The sequence below is a fragment of the Cuculus canorus genome, chromosome 8, assembly GCF_017976375.1.
Source record: "Cuculus canorus isolate bCucCan1 chromosome 8, bCucCan1.pri, whole genome shotgun sequence".
NCBI lineage: Eukaryota > Metazoa > Chordata > Aves > Cuculiformes > Cuculidae > Cuculus > Cuculus canorus.
Window position 1 is genome coordinate 14,505,465 of NC_071408.1, and position 19,065 is coordinate 14,524,529.

Here is a 19,065-nt window from a genome sequence, read left to right on the forward strand (position 1 = left end):
CTGGTCAGGAGAGGTAATAAAAGGCAATATTAGAAATGATAAGGAGGAACACCAATTTCTTATCAATTTAATTAATGCTCATGCAGCTTAAAATAAATAAAATTCTTCTGGCCTGCCAAAGTTAGATGCTAAAGATGGTGTGACCACTAACAATATGTAAAATATAGCCACAGTTAATCTCTCATGCCAGCGCTTTGTTATGGAAATTATAGATCCATTAATTTGACAACAGATTAGACTGAAGCTTGGAAACACATATCTGGGTAGAGACTCACTTTTCTCCGTACTCAGTTTTTTTAAATCTTAATTGAACAAAAGTATCTAAAATAGAAATTCACTGTTTACCTGTAATGTATTTTACAAGAGGGATTTTGAACTGGCGTAAGTAGATGTTATTTCATTGAGAGTAAAGCTCTGTACCAGTATAGACAAAATGAAGTTCTGTGCTGGCGCTGCAGTTTTCCCATGCAGGACAGCTGTGATTCTGGGAACTTAAAGATGTCATTCCTCATCTTCCCCAGGAGAAAAAAACTATGGAAAATTTTATTCTTTCTTAATGAATAGCAGATGAATGATTGCTAGAAGATTGTGTTGCTTTTAGTAGTTAGGAGATGTTTTCTTAAATGGATGTGTTTTGGTTTTTTTAGTGTTACATATTTTGATGAACAAAAGAAAGCTCTTTTAGACTCAACTTAAGATGTTAAGTGGTTACCTACAAGTGTGGGCAGGATTGGCCTCAAGGTACTGCCTACCTGGCCTATGTTTTTAGCACTGAGTAAATAATGCTGTTTTAGCACTCTAACATATTTCCATTCACTAATGTCAAAATTAACTAGGGTGTGTTATAACTACTGAATTTTTAATGGGTACAAAAATTCTTTCTGCGTAATAGCTGCAAGTATTTCACAGGCATTTTTATTTATTTTAGTTCGTCCGAAATCCCCCAGTTCCGATTGCCCTATGATGTAGTGAATTTTGAAGCTGAGCTTATGAAGGATCTTGGAGTGAAGGTAATGAAAAATATATCCTGCATATGTATAGCTCAAAGAGAAGAGAGTAAGAAGTCTGCCAAAGATTAACAGGAAAATGTCATGCACATTGGTAAAGAACAATTAAAAGCTGTGCTAGACAGAGGCAGGAAGATGCTTCCTCTTGCTCAGGGCATTTGTCTGTCTCCTGTCTGAATGCCACTAGTTTGGAAAAGGGCAATCAATAGTTCTCATCTGGCATGCCTGCATGTGATTAATTGTCTGTAAGAAACAAATTCCTAAATTGCTTTAGGGGTTCAATGTAGTAGCTATTGGAATGATTTGATTTTTTTTTAATCAAGTTTTTTTCATACAAGTTTGGCACTACTTAAAACATTCATGTTTGAAACTTCTTTCAACCCCTCTCCCTGAGTTTTTTCTTAATGGTTTATTATAGTCTTGCATCCAAGTTAATTTTATAATAAAATGCATCCAATTAAACAAAGTGTTAACATGATCATCTATTATAAACAATAACAGTCATTCAACTTCTTGGAAAGCGATAGTTATGCATTATTCTGTTAAACAAATGTGTGTTGTTTATAGATAATGGGAACATTGCTTTATTATTAATTTAGGGCTTGAGCTGAAGATTTATGTAGTATTTACAACTGTTGCACATTTTAATAGAAGTTACAAATGTAGAATGCATCACTGGATCGAGTTTTTGAGTACCAGGAGGGATAATATATTTTTAATGTGAAACTAAAGCATTCAGTGAAGCAAGAAATTCTTATTGGAATCTTTCATGTTGGTTCATATCATAAACCTAGTAGTCTGTTGTCACTAGGCCACATTTTATAAAAAAATGCTGTTAAGTTGTAATGCTTTAAATGCTACGGGTCTGTTTTTCCACTCTGAAGATCCCTTTGCAACCCTTGAAAAGACTGACAGACTAAAGGTTGAATTAGGGATGGGGCTAAAAGCAGAACTGAGATGATTTTAGACGAGATTGCTGGGCATAGGCTTCTGAGAACTCTGGAAAATTCTGTTCTCCAAGGCTATGACAAAGTCTCCAGAACAGACTGCTAGAGCCCCCGTGTCATCTTGACCTGCATGTCCTGTGCAGTTTTAAAGTGCAGCAGAGAATCTCAATGTAAATTTGCTTCCAGGCTCTGCCATTGGTTTGCAATTGACCCTTGGGCAAGCTGGTTAGCTAGAATCTTAGCTTTATACCTCTATAAGCTGGAAATATTTTCTGGTGTTTACTTAATGCATTTCAAATCTGTGGTGGAAGGTGCTGTATTGTGTAAATGCTCAGTACTGCTCTTTATACAAGTAATTCTATTGAAATTAGTAAGAATTAGTCAGCTGAATAAGGATTACAGAGCTAGGCCCTAGGAGTATTATAAATCCCCGCATAAAATAGTATTGCCATTTAAATTCCTTCATTAGGTTTTCATAACATATGTACACAATAGGATAAAAAAAAAATGTAATGACAATTTATGGAATGCATTATGTTGCCAGTGAGGATGTAGGCTGTATTCTTGAAAGGATTACAACTGTACACGGCTTTTGCACCTCTGATAAAATTTATACTAAATCTCCAAAGACAAAAAAAAAAAAAAAAGTCAGTGTTTTAAGTGTTGTACACTGTATTTTTCATTTGCCTTTTGTTTCACCAATAGGAAAAATATATTAAATGGAATACAGGCAAATTCAATAAGAAACGAGATATATGATGACATGATGACATGAAGACAAAAACTATTAAAATCACAAAGTGTAGTGCTTACACAATGGGCTGTGCCATTTTGTGAAGTCAATAAACAAGTCATATAACAAAAACTGGAGGAAAACATTCAAGTCCAGAGAGTCTAAAGTACAGAAATAAAAAACCACGTACTCATGTCAAGAAGTACAAAATATCAAAAGAGAAATCGCACACACTTTATGCGCTCAGACGCCTTGGGGTTAGGAGAGATGAGCAAAAGGTGTGTGTATCTTCAATTGCATGGCCTCTACAAAGGCGACTGCTGTAGTTGATTTTCTGAACACGCAGCAAAGGCTTTTCCCTGTCTCATTCTTATAACAGCTGTAGTTGCTCAACCTGTGCAGTGACTGCTTAAAGAAAGATTACTGGAGGAACACTACAAATAATTTTCATCATTTGCTTCTGGAAGTGAGTAGTAGCCCAAGTAAAATGTGTAGATTATAGGTGCATTTTTATTACTGTGACTTAAATCTTCCAATAAATGAACACCAATCTCTGCACTCTGGGCATTGTTGCTTGTCTAAATTAGAATGAAGCAATTGTAAGTTTAAATCAAAACTGCTCTTCTTCACAATTTTGAAAACCTTTGTTAGTTTACTGCACAGAACAGACTGCTTCATTGCAAGCAAGTAGCACATGCTGTAGTTTGCACAGGAAGTTTTTCAGGCCTACTGCCATCTCTGGCTCCGTCTTTTGCAGGCGAGTTTTCGGAATCCGTAGAAATACCTTTGTCTTCAAGGAGGAATTTAGGCATAAAGGAGTTCAAGCTAGTGGTCTCGGTGCAAAATTCAGAGTGTAAGCTTTGAGGGTGCAGCACAAAACAATATCATCCTTCTGGAAGTGAGTAGTAGCCCAAGTAAAACGTGTAGATTATAGGTGCATTTTTATTACTGTGACTTATATCTTTCAGTAAATGAACACCAGTTGCTGCGCTCCGGGCATTGTGCTTGGATTGGGTTTGCATTCTGTGCAACTGGAGTCCTATAAAGTCCCTGATACTATGTGGGACAACAATGCCTGGTTTTCTCTTCAGAACCCCTGTTAATTCAGAATAGCGTCGTGTCTTTTAATTCCATTATTGCTTTGTGGGAGCATAATGCTTTTACTACTGTCTCTGGATTAACCTAAACTGTGATTTTTTGGTTGGTATGCTGAGTGACTGTTGCATTTAGTACATATTTGGTAGAGCAGGTCCTTGCTTCTATATCGTGTTTGCTAAATTCTGATTTTCACCTGCAAAGGAGCCTTTTGTAGACAGCATTGAATATAGTGATTTACTTGCAGGAGAAAACTGCCATTTTCATCTTTACTTCAGTATTGTGTTCCATAGGTAGGCTTTATTTGTTTGTTTAGATTGCTTCAACTCTTTTAGCTTACAGCAGAAACCAAGCTGCCTTGTGGTGGCTTCAACATGAGGATGATCTGAAGGTACATTTTCCTCCTACCTAGTTTGGGCCACTTGCTGAAATCAGAGCCGGTCAGTCTTTTTAAGCCTGGCTGGGGGGTGGGGGCAGGGAATTCTCTGTCCACTAGAAGATTCTGTGAGATGTCTATATGCAGGACATCATAGAAATTATCACATTAAAAGCAAGGAATCTTAAATTCTTTCAGATAATTTTTAGTAAAGGCCTTGGAATGGATGGAATGACGGTCTCTACTTTGAAAGAAGATGGCTATGAAGCAGTCTTTATTGGAATAGGTAAGAAGAGCTCACTGTCTTGTGTTTTGTCATCTCGAAACTGAATGATTGTCTAAGAATAAACTGGGACTTGTATCTGTGTTAATAGCATGATGTAAGACAGCTTTAATTTGATGCAGTATAAAAATATAGACTATAAGGAAAATTTAAAACCCAGCAAGCTAAAGCTAGCTGCCTTAACACAGTTGTTAAAAATTTCACATTTACATGATAGATTTTAAAGTAGGACTAGAATGTAGCTGAATGGGTTGATCTGTTGTTTATTTAAATAGTTTAAAAAAGAATGAACTAAAAGATTACTTGTAGTTAATTACCATATTGGCCTAGAGCGATACACAAGTTCAGTTTTCAATTTTTGTGAACTGCTTACTCTATGCACATAATTATTAAGTCTATGTAAGCTAGTGATACCATGCTCAGTGGCTTTTTTCTTCTCTCCACATGAAATGGAACATTCTTCAGATAAGCTGTAGTGAAATGTAATTGTGGGATGGGTTCACAAAATAAACTGAGTTTGACATACTAAAACTGTCTTCGTAGGTCTGTCTTCTCTCATATGCTAAAAAACCCCCCCTGCACCTGCCTGCTATTTGAATCATCTTTTTAATGTTGGATTAGAATTATTATCCATTTACAAGTATTTTGAAGTACAGCTGGGCCCATTGCTACCATATGATAGGCATGTTGAGCCGGCATCGTCTACAGTTGGTATGAGGCTTAATGCTCTTTATTGATCTAGACATTGCCTAAGTGAACATAATAGGAAACAAGTTGTCCAACTGTTCCTCCTTCCTATTATTGATTACAGAGATGTAATTCTTAGTACAGCGACAACTGTTGTTTACCATCTGGGTATGCAGTATAATAAGCTTTGCAGGTCTCTTCTGTCATGTGATTACAGTACAGAGCATTCTGATTTGTATAATCCTAAAGCCTCACATTGTTAGAAACCGTCCGTGTATAGGAATTTGTTGTGTCATGTTTCGATGTAATTGTAAAATCGATGTAAAGAAGGCTGTGGTCCAACTTATCTTCTTTATTGATTTTATCTGTCTTTTGAACTGCTTTCTGAAATCTCACCAATGAGGAATTAATTAATAAATAAACATTTATGAATGTTTAATAAACATTAGAACTTAGGAAAATTATCAGTCATTTTTGGAATATCAGTATGATTCCTCTGCATTCTTACTCATAAATTTAAAATAACAGTTCAGTTAAAGGTTAGCAAAAATGACCACGGAGGACTTTACACTGTTTTATGTAGGTGGGTTTATTTTCTGACCTTAATGAAGTCATCCTAATATGAAATATTTTTGGTTAAAAATTTATATAGACAGCACTGTGCCCTATAGATGCTAGGTAAAGGGTCACAGCCAGAATTTTAATAAGCCAAAGAAGATATCTCCTCATATATCCTCATGTAAACCATGTGTTCACTGCTTGTGTTAGGAAACAGAGGGTATAAATGCTAATGAAGGATTAGGTGTTCCTACAAAGTTTTGTTACTGGAAGCTACCTTGCATTCGTGATGAAGTTGGTCTCTCTCTGTACCCCCATGTCTGCCTGTCATCTCTCATTTACGATACTGTGTAAGACACTGGACAGTAATGTGGCATTGCATACTGGCAGTGAAAGATGGAGGGCGAACCAAGGGGTTACACATTTCTAGGGACAGCTGTATTAATCAAATAGAGCCTCTATAAACGTTCAGTAACAGCATTTTTTTTCCATAATGAGTCTGTACTGTTTATCTTTGTGTTCTATGCCTACTGAACAAACACATATTCAATGAAATGTCACATTTCTCACATCAAAAGTAATGATAGACGAGAGCGCACATGAGAATTTTTTCGCAGGACTAAAAGGCAGCAGCCAAACAAAGGGAGGAGCAACTCATTAAATGTATTCTGAGAGTCTCAGCTATATTTTTTAGTTCTCTTTTCATTGTCATTTAGTTTGGTGCTATTTCTAAACTTATTGAGTCTTATTTCAATGAGCAATTAAAAATAATGATTAAGGGTTGGACGTGTGGAATAAGAGTCCTTAAACAGAATTTTAAAATGAAAATTTTATCTTCCTGTTACAAGTCTTTTGGTTTTATTTTGTTCAAACATTTAGAGATAGGATTGAAATCTTCCCGTTTAACTTTCAAAGTTTTAAAACTAACCTCTAAAACTATGCATAGAAAAAGGTATTTTCTGTATTTGATAGATTACAATAAACATACTCCACCTAGAATCAGCTTTGCTTTTTGATTGGAAATGTTTGTGAGGAATTTGTGATTAAGCTGACAAATCAAATGAAAATTTTGCTATTAAAAAAAAAAGAAAGTCTTGCATCAGTTGCTGCTTTCTGTAAACACCACAGAGACTCAGGGCAATGGAGAATCGGCATGCTGAGAGTAAAAGGAGAAATCAATCATGGGGTGAGGGGCTAGAGAAGAGAGCACGTGGTCCTTGGAGACAGCATAGTAAGGCAGTGAAGGGTACCTTACAGAGAACAGAGTAGTCTGAATGCTTTGCATTACTGTGTCTGTTGGCTGATTTTCAGGGTAGAATACTTAAAATTCGTAAAAGAAATGTCTGTATGTATGTGTCTTGCTTGGCTATCAGAGAAAATATGTAAATACTAGGCTTTTATTACTCATCCTTCTTGAAGTTCAGCTATATTCTTTGGAAAACAGGATTCTGTGGTTCTGTCTTTTAAGGCTCCACACAGCATTGGATATTCCTTTTGAAAGAGCAAATGCAAACCAACTATTTAGTTGCATGAAAATTAATTACTTAAATATTTAAACTACTTAAAGACATGTTTCAAGTGGCATTCAAACAAGTATACAGAAAGACTATCACTGTAAACATACTTTCTGCAGACTTTTGTACAAACCTCTATCTTTATTCTGTAGCATTTTATCATAACTGAGGAGGTTTATGTAACATTTACGTGTAAGATCACATAAAAATAGATTTTGAAATACTTATTTGGTAAAATATCTTAAAGAAATCTTCCCAGAAATTGCTTAGATACTTAAACTTTAGTGTCTGACATACGCTTAAACTTGCAGCACTAACTAACTTTTGAGTTAACTTCTCTTACAGGGAAAATTCAGCTAATAATCAAGTTTACTTGTTTCTTCCTCCATCTTGCGATGTTGAATTGCTATGAAGTCAGTTTTATTTATTAGGGTATTCGCAGATTCTATTAAATACTGCAAAATGGTAGGTTAGATGAGCATACAGGGTAAATCCAAGCAGATTGTTCCTTGGATGTATCCTAAATAGTTTATCCTGCTTGTAAGGGTTAAAACTGTACATAAAAAAAGAAAAAAAAATAAATCCATTGTGGAAAGAACCTTTGTGATAATTGCAGTCATTCATTGTTAATTAACATACCATTCAAACATTAATATAATCAGATGATTCCATTGATTGGAATGAAATTACACACCAAAAAAAGAAATTAGAAGTCCAAGCATTGATGTACCTGGTTTTTAAAAATCCCTGTGAGATTGATTTACTGTCTCTTCCCCAAAAAGTAAGTAATCTGCTCATGCCTGTTATTATCCTCTGATTAACTATGCAGTGCCACCTGGTGTGCAGATGGGAGGAATATTACACATCAAGAGCTCTGTTCACACCCACCCACACAGATACAAACCTACGTGGCAAAAAGTGAACAGATGTTCATTTTGCTTGTGCTATAGGAAAAAATTGTGCATCGTACTCCTGATTCATAAACTAAATTTGGAGGACATGAAATCTGCATATGGGGCTGTAGGCCCATGGCCAGCACAGACATTTATGGGAGAAATATGTCATATTCAAAATAGTTCTCATTTCAGGTCATGAGCAAAGTTTTATTTGTTTGCTTCTCAGGTTTTGTTTTACCTTGTATTTCTGAGTCATTTTATTTTTTTTCTCTTCACTTGCTATTTCACTTATCACCTCCAAAGGGTAAGCTGTAGAGGCAGAATCATTTGAAAACACATACAGGATTTATCTGCTCATTGGTTGTTTTTCAGAATTGTTTTCTGTTTCTTGGTGTTTAAGATGTTCCCTAAAATTATGCTTTTAGGCCTGTTTGTGAAGACCTGTTTGACTCAGTAGTAATGTAGCACGTCATGTACAATATAATGCACTTTGGTTAAAGATGGAACTGCACTACAAGCATTGTGCAGCCTTAGGCTCTTAGGATCTTCAGCTTTTTTTGGGAGGGGGGGTGTTTTGGGTGGTGTTTTATATCATTTTACAATTTCCTAAGTATTTTGACATTTCATAGATGACACAGTTTTTGCCACAAGGAGCTGAAGCCTAAAAACCCAGTCAAACACAACAAGCGAGGGAGAAAAATAACATGTAAAAAAGTATTGCAGGAAAGAATGATTTTGTTGGAAACACAATCAGCTAAACCCTCAAAACAAAAGTGTACTGAGCTTAGGTTCTCTATTAGTTTTATTGCCACTTGTAGAAAAGGGTTGTCACTGTCTCAGAATGTTGCAAAGATGGTGCTTTTCACCCAGGATTTTAAATGGTGACAGCAGTGGCCTTTCAGGCATCAATATCCTTATGTACTAAAAGATAATACCGGCTGCAGACTCAGGGAAGACACTTGGAATTGCATTTTATTACGACAAACCAAAATATTCATATCCCTTTACCTGTAAAAAGTGAGACTGTTATTAGATAGAATGAGAATGAAGTCAAGATGGGTCCTGAAGTCAGGGAGAGTGCTTTGAACAGTTTGAAGAGCAACAGTAATGAAGAGCAGTGGCAGGACTGGACAAAGCCAATTCAAAATTTTGCCTTACAATAACTTGCATCATTTTAAAATTAAATTTAAAAATATATTATTTTTTAAATAAAGATCCCTGAGAAGGCTAGTGATAAATCCACTTGCAATTTAGTATAGAACAGGATCAAAACTATGGCTGCATGAATTAAAGTCCTAAGGAATCATAGAATTATAGAAGGTCTCGAATTGGAAGGGACCCACAAGAATCATCAAGTTCAACTCTTGTCCCTGCATAGGACAACCTCGAGATTCACACCATGTTTCTGAGAGCGTTGTCCAAATGTTTCTTGAATGTGGCTTGGTGCCATGACTGCTTCCCTGGAGAGCCTGTTCCAGTGCTCCACCACTCTGAGTGAAGAATCTTTTCCTAATATCCAGCCTAAACCTCCCCTGGCACATCTTCCTGTCATTCCCTCAGATCCAGTCACCAGAGAGAAGAGATCAGTGCTTGCTCCTCCTCTTTCCCTTGTGAGGAAGCTGTAGGCCATGATGAAGTCTCTCCTCAGTTTTCTCTTCTCCAGGCAGAACACACCAAGTGACTTTATCTGCTCCTCATATGGTGTCCCCTCTAAACCCTTCACCAACTTTGTGGCCCTCCTCTGGGCACTCTCCAGTAGCTTTATATCCTCAAGTCTGTGCAGTCAAGTATAGGACTTCTTTATAGTCTGCCTTTTGGAGAGCCTTAGCTCGCGGCTTGGGGAATGAATGCAACCTTCTGTGACACCGAATTTCTTTAGTTTTCCATGTTGTGTTTGAAGAGTGTTAAAAACAAATCTAACCATCAATTTGTTCTAATACAAAACTACTTAGTCCTTAATAATCATGTTATTCTCATTTTCTGCTACTGGTTAATCTAAAAATGTTTTGTTATTAACAAACAAAATGAATATACTTGTATTGGAAAAGGATCTCTGTCAAGGAACCTGTTCTTACTTGCTTATAGCAGATGTTTGAACTTGCTTTTATTCCCAATGCAGCATCTTTCCTGGAGACCAACAACGTTCATACATCCAAGAATTTTTATACTTGAGGCATCTTTTTCTACTATGGGTATTTGTAGTAAACTGTTCTTCCAGTTCTGTAGTTTCTGCTGCTCTGGATATTGGTAGAACATTCCTAATCCACAATGGAAGCAGTAAGCAGTTGAAAGCTTTTAGGGCTCAGATGTACAAAACAGCTTATTTATTATTAATACTTAGAAGACTTTCAAAAAGTACTAATAATCTGCCCTTGGGCATCCTTAAATTATTCGCTTGCAAATTACACAGATTTTCATGCTCTTATTTACTTATCTTTCCTGCCAAAAAAATACTTAACATAACAATCTTTACTGCACATTTTACAAAACACTCTTCTGTCTCTTTTTAAGGTGCTGGACAGTTTCCCTGAAGAAATGCTCATCTAAATTTAATGACAAAATAAATTTGATTAATATTATTTTAAGAGTAGTTGATTTTTTTAATATCTTAGCAGATTAATTCATCTTAACATTATTTAGCACTTCCCAGGAGTTTATTCAAGCATTTATTTTTAAGCATTTTGATGTTTGAGAAGTACATTAAAAAAAGAAAATATTGAACTAGTGATGTTAGATATTGCATTTTCATATCCCAGTGTTACATACTTCACTTCATTATGCCTAAATAAAAGAGCTTTCCTCACTTACCCGTTGTTTCTGAAAGTCCATTCCATCAGTCTTCTCTTTTAGATGCACAAGTATTAATTATGCTGCCATCGTTTCACTTCTACATTAATATTCACGCATAGAATGAACTACTGTCTAAAATACAGCTGGTAGGTTGGTGCCTGTTTGTTTACTTTAGTTGAGCTTTTTTTTTTTTGGAAGGAGAGTGCATGTAGTCCAGTAGATGCTTAATGCAAGCAGACACTTTTTGAAACATTGCTCTACTGAATGCTATAGGAAGACTGACACAATACAAAATTTAAACAATAGGTTTAGGAATTCCTTATTTTATTTTGTCTTTCTTATGAAGGGTAGGAGGATGGTGAAAAACTTGTTAATTTATATTTTTATTTGTAAGGATTGTACAGAAGTAGGAAATACAGCAAAATCTTAAATTTTTAACCAGTTTTCGTGTAGACATTTATGCCTCATAATATTTCTGAACTCATATTCCCTTTACTGCCCACTCACTAAGGGTTGTATCTGCTTGTTAAATTGAATTGGCAAGTTAAGACAAAACCTGGATTTGTGTGGTGGATTTGTAGTACATGTTGAAGGACTTTTAGAGATTGCTTTAGGAAAACTTGCCCTACCACTTCTCTGCTTTGGGTGACTGGTCCCTAAGAAGCCACCACTGGGCACAGGCAGAGCTCAATGTTTCTGTCTGACCCAGTGGTTGTCTTCTGCTACTCAGTCATCTGCTTCCTTTTTCATCATTACAGGTAGTTAGGCCTTTGATCCAGGAACAGTTTGGTGTAATGCATGGCAGCTACCTCATTTCAGGGAAAAAAAATCTGATTCCTCGGTGTGCTTGAGGCCAGTTTTGGTTCTTCAGTTAACGTGGGGCACACTCGCTAATGATTCTGTTTCACTGGGTGGAGATTCACAGTCTGAGGGCCTTCAGAGACCTGTAGCCTTTCTTTCCTGTGGTCTGTGCCTAAGGAAATCCCTCAGTCTTTCCTTCAGGCTCAACACGTTAATTGAAAAGTTTTCCTATTCCAGTACTATTTGTAATTTTCTTGTCCAATGCAATAGTTTGTGCCATTGTGGGAAGGTACATCCAGTGCCTTCCAGATCTCTAGTTTTAACGGGATGGTAGTTTTTAAACTCAACAAATATCTGAGAAGAAAATTTCACATGTTCGTGATAGTAAATAATCTTTAAACTATGTAAATATTTTTTCTGCTGCATCTCAAATTTTGGGTGCATAGAGATTATCCAGGATTTTGATACAACAACTTCTTGTAGTCATGATACTTGAAAATTGTTCTTTCCTATTCTAACCTATACTTTTCAGAGATGCCAGTTAGATGGTTGTTTTTACTGTGAAATTAGGACACTCTGTCAATACATATGTTAATGATTATTAATACCGTGTATATAATTAGCATAAAGAACAAAAACATTATAGTATGTATCGCATGGCAAATCTTTTAAAAGACAAGCTAACATGTATGCAAATATTTCTCTGGGTTTGAATAGCATACTGGTGTATCCTATAGACTTGCATTCAAATTTGACAGTCCTTGTGCGTAAAGTTGCATAGGTAGTCTTCTGCACATATTTTATGGTACCAAACCGTATTCAAAATTTGTCACTTGGTGATGTCAGAAGATGTGGGGCATATACAGTAATTAAGAGTCGCTGTTTGCACTGTTACTGCTTTCAGTGTGTTAATGCTAAATTTACTGTAAATTGTCTTTATAAAACAATGTCTACAAGATTAGAAGACAGAAATTAGCATACTAAGTACTCAGAGTTTTTGGATAATGCTGATAGAAATTACATGTTTATCTAACAAAGGAAAAGATTTTCCAAACATTGTCCTTGTCAGTGTTTTCTTTCACAGGAAATCCTTTGGCTATTGTTTGTTCATTTGTGCAAAAAATGTAGTAAGCTGAACATAAACCGTTAGAAAAAGTGAGAATGCATTCAACAGCTAGTACGATGATTCAACATCCCCTCTAATGATCTTTCATGATTAGTTTCATAGAAGAAAAAAATGAATAATGACAATTTAAAGATCAACGTGTTTCAGCCAATTAATCTTTAACGTTAATACTGCAATTGTGTGGAAGTCACTTACACCACAAGTTTTTACTAGGTAATATCTAAGTATTGTCAAGGTTTTGTTTGTTATTGTTTCATTGACGTAATGGAAAATGGTATAACTCACTGCAGGTGTCTTAGGGATTTTGTTAGAAATAATTCATTGTTGGTTTGTGACTAATGATAACAGCGGTTGTTTGTTTGAGTTTGATGTGTATTTTTAAATAGATTCTAATGGTTTAGTAGACAGGAAATTTCAGTATCTGGTTGTTACTTATATTGAGATGACATCATTAACCATTATCGAAGACCATTTCTCAGTAGTGTAAAATTAATAGCTTTTTCTCTAATATATTGAATTTTTTAAATGAGAATGAAACACATTTTCTAAAAGAAACTTATTCTAATGTTATAGTTTCAGTAAATTGTTTAGTAGTTAGACATTGAAAATATTACAATTAACTATTTCACTATACAGGTGACTTAGATGTGATTGCTTTTCTGCTCGCTCAGAAACATGGGGTGATGCTGCTATTATGGCCTGATACAATCCTTTGTAGGTGAAAAATGATGTCTAAAATCTTTTGCAAGAAGATTTCTTAATGTTTAGAGAAAACAAAACCTCCTAAGATTTTACATACTCGGGTGAACACATAGCAGCTGTTTACATTTTTATGTTTCTTGTGGCTCCTGAGTTTGATATTTTGCAACTTTGCTGTAAAAATTAAGTAAAAGAAGTTTCAAAATCTTAGCACTTTTTAAATCATAGGGACATAAGAGTCTTAATATGCCCGCTACATTGGCAAGTTGCTTCCTTATTTTTCAAATGCAATTATGGGTCCTTGAATGTGCTGAATGCAGCCTTTATTGTATTGAAGCATAGAAAATACACATTGTAGCTCAATCACTTCTGTAGACTTGCCATGCTTGCAATAATGGAATGTGTTTAATCACCTTGAAGAGTGAATAATCTTAGATACAAGTGTGGCGTTCAGCATTCAGTCGGAAAGCTATAGAATGGGTAAACAAAATGTTTAGTTAAAGGAGAGTTGCAGCTGTGGCAGGAGATGGTAGTTGTTTTTAAGTGGAAATCACATTCATTACCTTTAACTTTTTGCTTGGTTAATAACAAAAATATAAATCGTGCACCACAGCAGATCACTGGAGAAAAGCAGTGTGGTGTGATGGTGCACTGAGAGTGAGATTTAGGCTCTGGCTATTGGCCTTCTGGCTGACTCTTCATTCTTCTGTTCGACCATATGGGAATAGTGAAATTTAGCAGTAAGAGGGCTATAAAAGTGCTCAATATTGTAAAAGCGCTGTGCAGAAGCTAGATTGTGTTCTTGCTGGTAAACATTCAGGCTATTTCTTGGAACTATAGAAATCTTCATTCTTAACCACTTGCAATTTATGCTGCTTCCTCAAATTTCATTTCTATTCCAGTATTTTGAAAAAGATGCGTAATGACCAAAACAGAAAATTAAGTAATGCAAATTTTGTTTTGCATTGTTGGCATGAATCCAGCAATTTCTCAGTGATCAAAAGGCAATAGGAATTTTTTTTTATTATGTAACTTTTTACTTGCATTGTACCATTTTTCTTTCAAATTTTCCCTGTAGGATTATCTGTTGAAGATGTATTGTATCCTATGTACTGCTTTCTGAAATTAAATTTTAATAATTTATCAAAACCAAAACATACCTTGCATAGTGCCTAATATATATTTATTTCATCGTTTCAGATATGAAAAGATCTAGACCTGAAATAGTTTACTTACATGGTTACACAAGTTGGAAAAAAGCTTTGTAGACAATGTGATTACATTTGTGTTGCCAATTGAAAGAGCAGCTTGACTTTGTTTCCTTCAGTTCTGGAAGAAAAATATGCCTCTGCTCGTGTAACATTCCTCCTGAAACTCCTTGTAGTAAGATCTCCCATGCAGTAGGGGTTTTCATATTTCTAATATGCATGGGGTACCATAAGGGTCAGGGACTAACCAGTGAATAAAAGTCAAAACTCTAAATGAGGTGCCTTTCCTGTTTAGCACTGGGCAGTGATAGATACTGATAATGTTTGATTAATGAGCAGCAGCCTGGCAGTGGGTGAAAACATTGGTAAGAAATGATTTATTATTTCAAAGGTATTGGAAGCTTACCATATCTTGTAGATTTAACTATGTGTGCCTGAATAAAATAAATGAGATGCAACATGTGAAAAATGAAAACACATTAGTTGTAAAGGATGTGTCACAAGCAGGGTATTTTTGTTCAAGTACACTTTGTCATGGGGATTTTTAATGTTGCTCTGAATACAAATCATTTAACTGGTTCATAAAAATCAACATAGTTGGAATTCTTGCATTTATCATTGAGACAGAAATGAAGGTTAAACTTGACATGCTGGAACATCCCTTAAATGTTTGCATTTGGCATCGTATACAGCTGTTCAAACTGCTCACATGAACAGAAATTATTCTCTCTTAGGTATATAATAAAAGCGAAAAAATGTATTGATGCAATTTAACACTGAAATTGAAAAAGGAGTTCATTTGTAGTGTCATTAAATGGTAGTGTTATTAAAGTTTGTTAAATCTGCTGTAAACGTGTTCTTATGATCAAAGGTCTCAGACTTTTGTTCCAATGTAAGCTGCATGTTTTAAAAGGAACAGTGACTTGTAGATGAAGACTTTACTTTTTTGCACTTCTAGACTAGTCTTGTAGTTGCTGGATAGTCTTCCAAACTGCCCTTGGTTTATAAAGTGATCTTACTCTTTCTGTGGTACATGTCTGTGTGTCGATCCAGTGTCAGGTCTCTTGGTTCTATTCAGAGCTGCCATGCAGTCTCAATCATGTAGAGCTAATAATAGTATAGACTCACCTTCAGGAAACTGCAACATTTGTTCAGACAAGTTGGAGTGCCCTGAAGTAGAGAACTGCCTTTTCTCTACTTTTGGAAAGAGGGTACAGTGAGACAGTGGAAAAAGACAGCATGCTTTCCCACTTTCCAATCTTAGGTCAAGTCAGGAACTTCTTTGCAGTGGGGAACATTTGATAATTCTGGTCTACGCTATTCCATAAATCTACATCTATTACTTGTGTGTAATTTATTCATTTCCTTACTTTTGTGTTCTGTCTAATTCGGTGGGCATCCAAAAGACTTTTTGTCTTTGGATTCAGCACAGATTACTTAACCGTGTATAAACTCCAACCAGAAAAAAAACATGTTTTCCTGTCATGTAAAGAAAGCATAACCTGGAGAAGTTTTTAATAAGATGTGCCAATTTTTACTGAAAAAAGATGATGTACTGCTGTGTCTCTTGAACCTGTTTTCACACTCTGATTTGCCTGTGGAATTCAGTGCTGAATGGCTACAGTGTAGTCGTCACATTGTATTTAGGTTCCTCATTGATATTAAAAGTTTTGTTTAAGATCCTGTTAAATTCTCTTCATAGTATTTGTTCTTCACGAACAGCCTGTTCAGTTCTGTTCTTCATCTTGTTTTGATCTTATGGGCTCCTCTACAGTGGAAGTTAGAGAGTAGAAAAAAGCCTCTTTATCTTCTGTTCTCTTTTCATAGTATCTCTGAAATAAAAAGAAGAGGAAATTAATCTTATCCTCAGACCATGCCTTCAGCCAGTTCTTTAGAGTCCTTGAGTAATGTCATAGCTTTGAGGTAGAAGGCTCTCTTGTTCGGGGAGAGGTTGCCTGTCCTCTCATCAGACCCTAGAAGTTATTTTTCTAAGATGTACTAGACAGTTAAAGCCATTATGAAAGTGGAGGGCATCTGGTTTTACTGTCACTGGATTTCATAAAATAGAGCTCCAGCAGTGATAGCAACTCCCTCTCTTTAATGTGGAAGCCACAAACTGACTACATTAAAGGAGTGACCTTTCAACCTACAAGCTGAGTGGAATTAGAGCAGCTTGCCAGCCATGAGGTCTTGGTAGTATCTTTGCAGCAGGTGTTGGCCTAGAAAACATATGGAAGAACAGCTGGACACTAAGTCCTCTGAGCTTTCACAGGATCCTGACCAATATGTATTTCTGAGGGGGAGGGAAAAACCACCAAACCAAACAAACCTGAAGAAGTAGATAATCAAAATTTATAGTAATGCTACATGGATGTTACAATAATTTAGTCTAGTGACTAAATTGAAACTTCAGAAGCAAAAGCTGTTAGAAGCATTGTAAATCTGACAACTTCTGCACTGGAATATCTGGATCCAAACTCCTTGGTCAGGCAGCTAAGATAATAAGCTATCGGGCATGGAAGAGGACAGACCTCTTACAAATCAATTTGCAGGCTTCTTTTGTAAACAAAAGTATGTAGAAAGCCAAGCACAGTTTTTGCCCTTGTCTTGATACACAAGAACATGATAGTACACCTTTAATTGATACGTCTCTTAATGCCTTATTTTATTTTTGTTGAGTTTAGTGATTACTTTCAGCTTCTGAACTAATCTGGCTGATAGTGTTGTAGAAGACCTCTAAAATACCACTGAATTAAGGTTAGGGTTAAAGACAGAACTGTTTAGTGCTGTGGTCCTATGAGAGCAGTCTAAGTTTTTTCAAGGATCTAGTGAAATTTTCACATGCAACATGCATATTTTTCATACTTCTCTTTAGTATATTTGTTTTAAAAAAAAAAGTACAGCCTAACTATGTCTAACTTTTAAAACCATAAATTCTGATCATGTTTCCACTGAAGTTACTACTAAAGCACTTGATGGAAGCCATGTGTTTTACATCTAATATTTCACTTGAATGAAATCTGTGTAAGCATTTTAAGCTATATTACACACTGTTAGCAGCAAGTTTGGTGTCTCGCTCTTTGTATATGTGTAGAAATAGAAAAAGGGAAACCTTATCATGACTTTTCCTTGCAGTCTTGAACCACACAAAATACACCCTTATTGCTTTGAGGAGTGCAACTATTACTGCTTCTTGACATCTCACCTTTTCTAAGCACTAAATTCTATTTGATCATCACCATTTCATAGCAAAGATCTTGTCTTAAAGGCACAAGAAAACTCAAATGTTGTGGAATACACAAGCAATAAGCGAGACAACTTAAAGGTGAAAGCACAAGTTCATTCTCCAGATGTATATCCAGAAATCCAGCCTTTGTTGCTAAGACTCCCCAGACAACCAAATTTTTTCCAATGTTGACTTAGAAGGTGAGATAATAGAAGAGGAAAGGGAGAGCCTGGTTTAAGCAGCAATATATGTCATAAGCCTTGCTCAGACCAAAGAATCATTGATCAGGCTCTCTATCCAGCTTGTCAGAACTTCAGTTGAAAAAGGGAATTACCTTTCCTCATGTTTGTATGCCTCAGTGGACATGTGGGAGAAGGTCTCTGCATCCAGCATTGTTATTACCATGCAGGACGTGTGCTTTGACAACATCTGCCATCCCTTCTCAAGAAGGACACAATTCCAACTTCTTCATGCTTTATTTGTTGAAAAGTGTTCCCAGCTCCTCTTGAGTTACAGTAACATAGGGAGCACTCTTTGGTACATAGCATTTTCTTTCCATCTATGTTAGTAAAGAAAGGATGCTGGCTTATGTAATTTTTCTCCCTTACCAGCTGTACTTAGGAGTTGGTGCAGCTACTGTTTTATTTCGATCAGTACACAATGGGAAGGAACAGTGTTGGATACAGGTAAGGGCTTGAATCCATGATTTAAGTTCAATGTGTTTTGCATAGACCAAGCCCAGCCTACCAGTCAAGACAGGTTTCCTGCTAGATTCTTAAAATCATTTGGAAAATATGTGACTGAACATAAATCTCATATTTTAGTTGAGGAATAATGTGGCCTGATTGCATGACAAATGTAGGGTTTCTAAATTGAAGTTTTAATACAAAAAAAATTCTGAAATATCTATATTTTCTCACTCTTTTAAAACAATGTTCAGTGACTGAACTGATTCACATATATAAAAATGTGTTATTAGGCTTTAGTTTAGGGTGTCTCTTGAACTTTCTGCCACTTTAGATGCACCAGGACTTGGTGCCCTAAGTGTACGTGTGACTAATTATGAGTATTCTTATTTAAGTCAGAAGTTATTCCCCAAACAAGTAGTATTTCACAGGT

The 19,065-nt window shown here is 35.9% G+C and overlaps 1 protein-coding gene across 4 annotated transcripts in view; it reads left to right on the plus strand.

Moving 5' to 3' along the window:
- DPYD (dihydropyrimidine dehydrogenase) overlaps window positions 1-19,065 on the plus strand; it is a 362,200-nt gene that overhangs the window by 123,109 nt on the left and 220,026 nt on the right. For all 4 annotated transcript variants that reach the window (XM_054072633.1, XM_054072630.1, XM_054072632.1 and 1 more), the window contains exons 7-8: window positions 929-1,010; window positions 4,357-4,444. In XM_054072633.1, coding sequence (XP_053928608.1) covers window positions 929-1,010; window positions 4,357-4,444 — 170 coding nt within the window. The remainder of the gene's footprint in view (window positions 1-928; window positions 1,011-4,356; window positions 4,445-19,065) is intronic.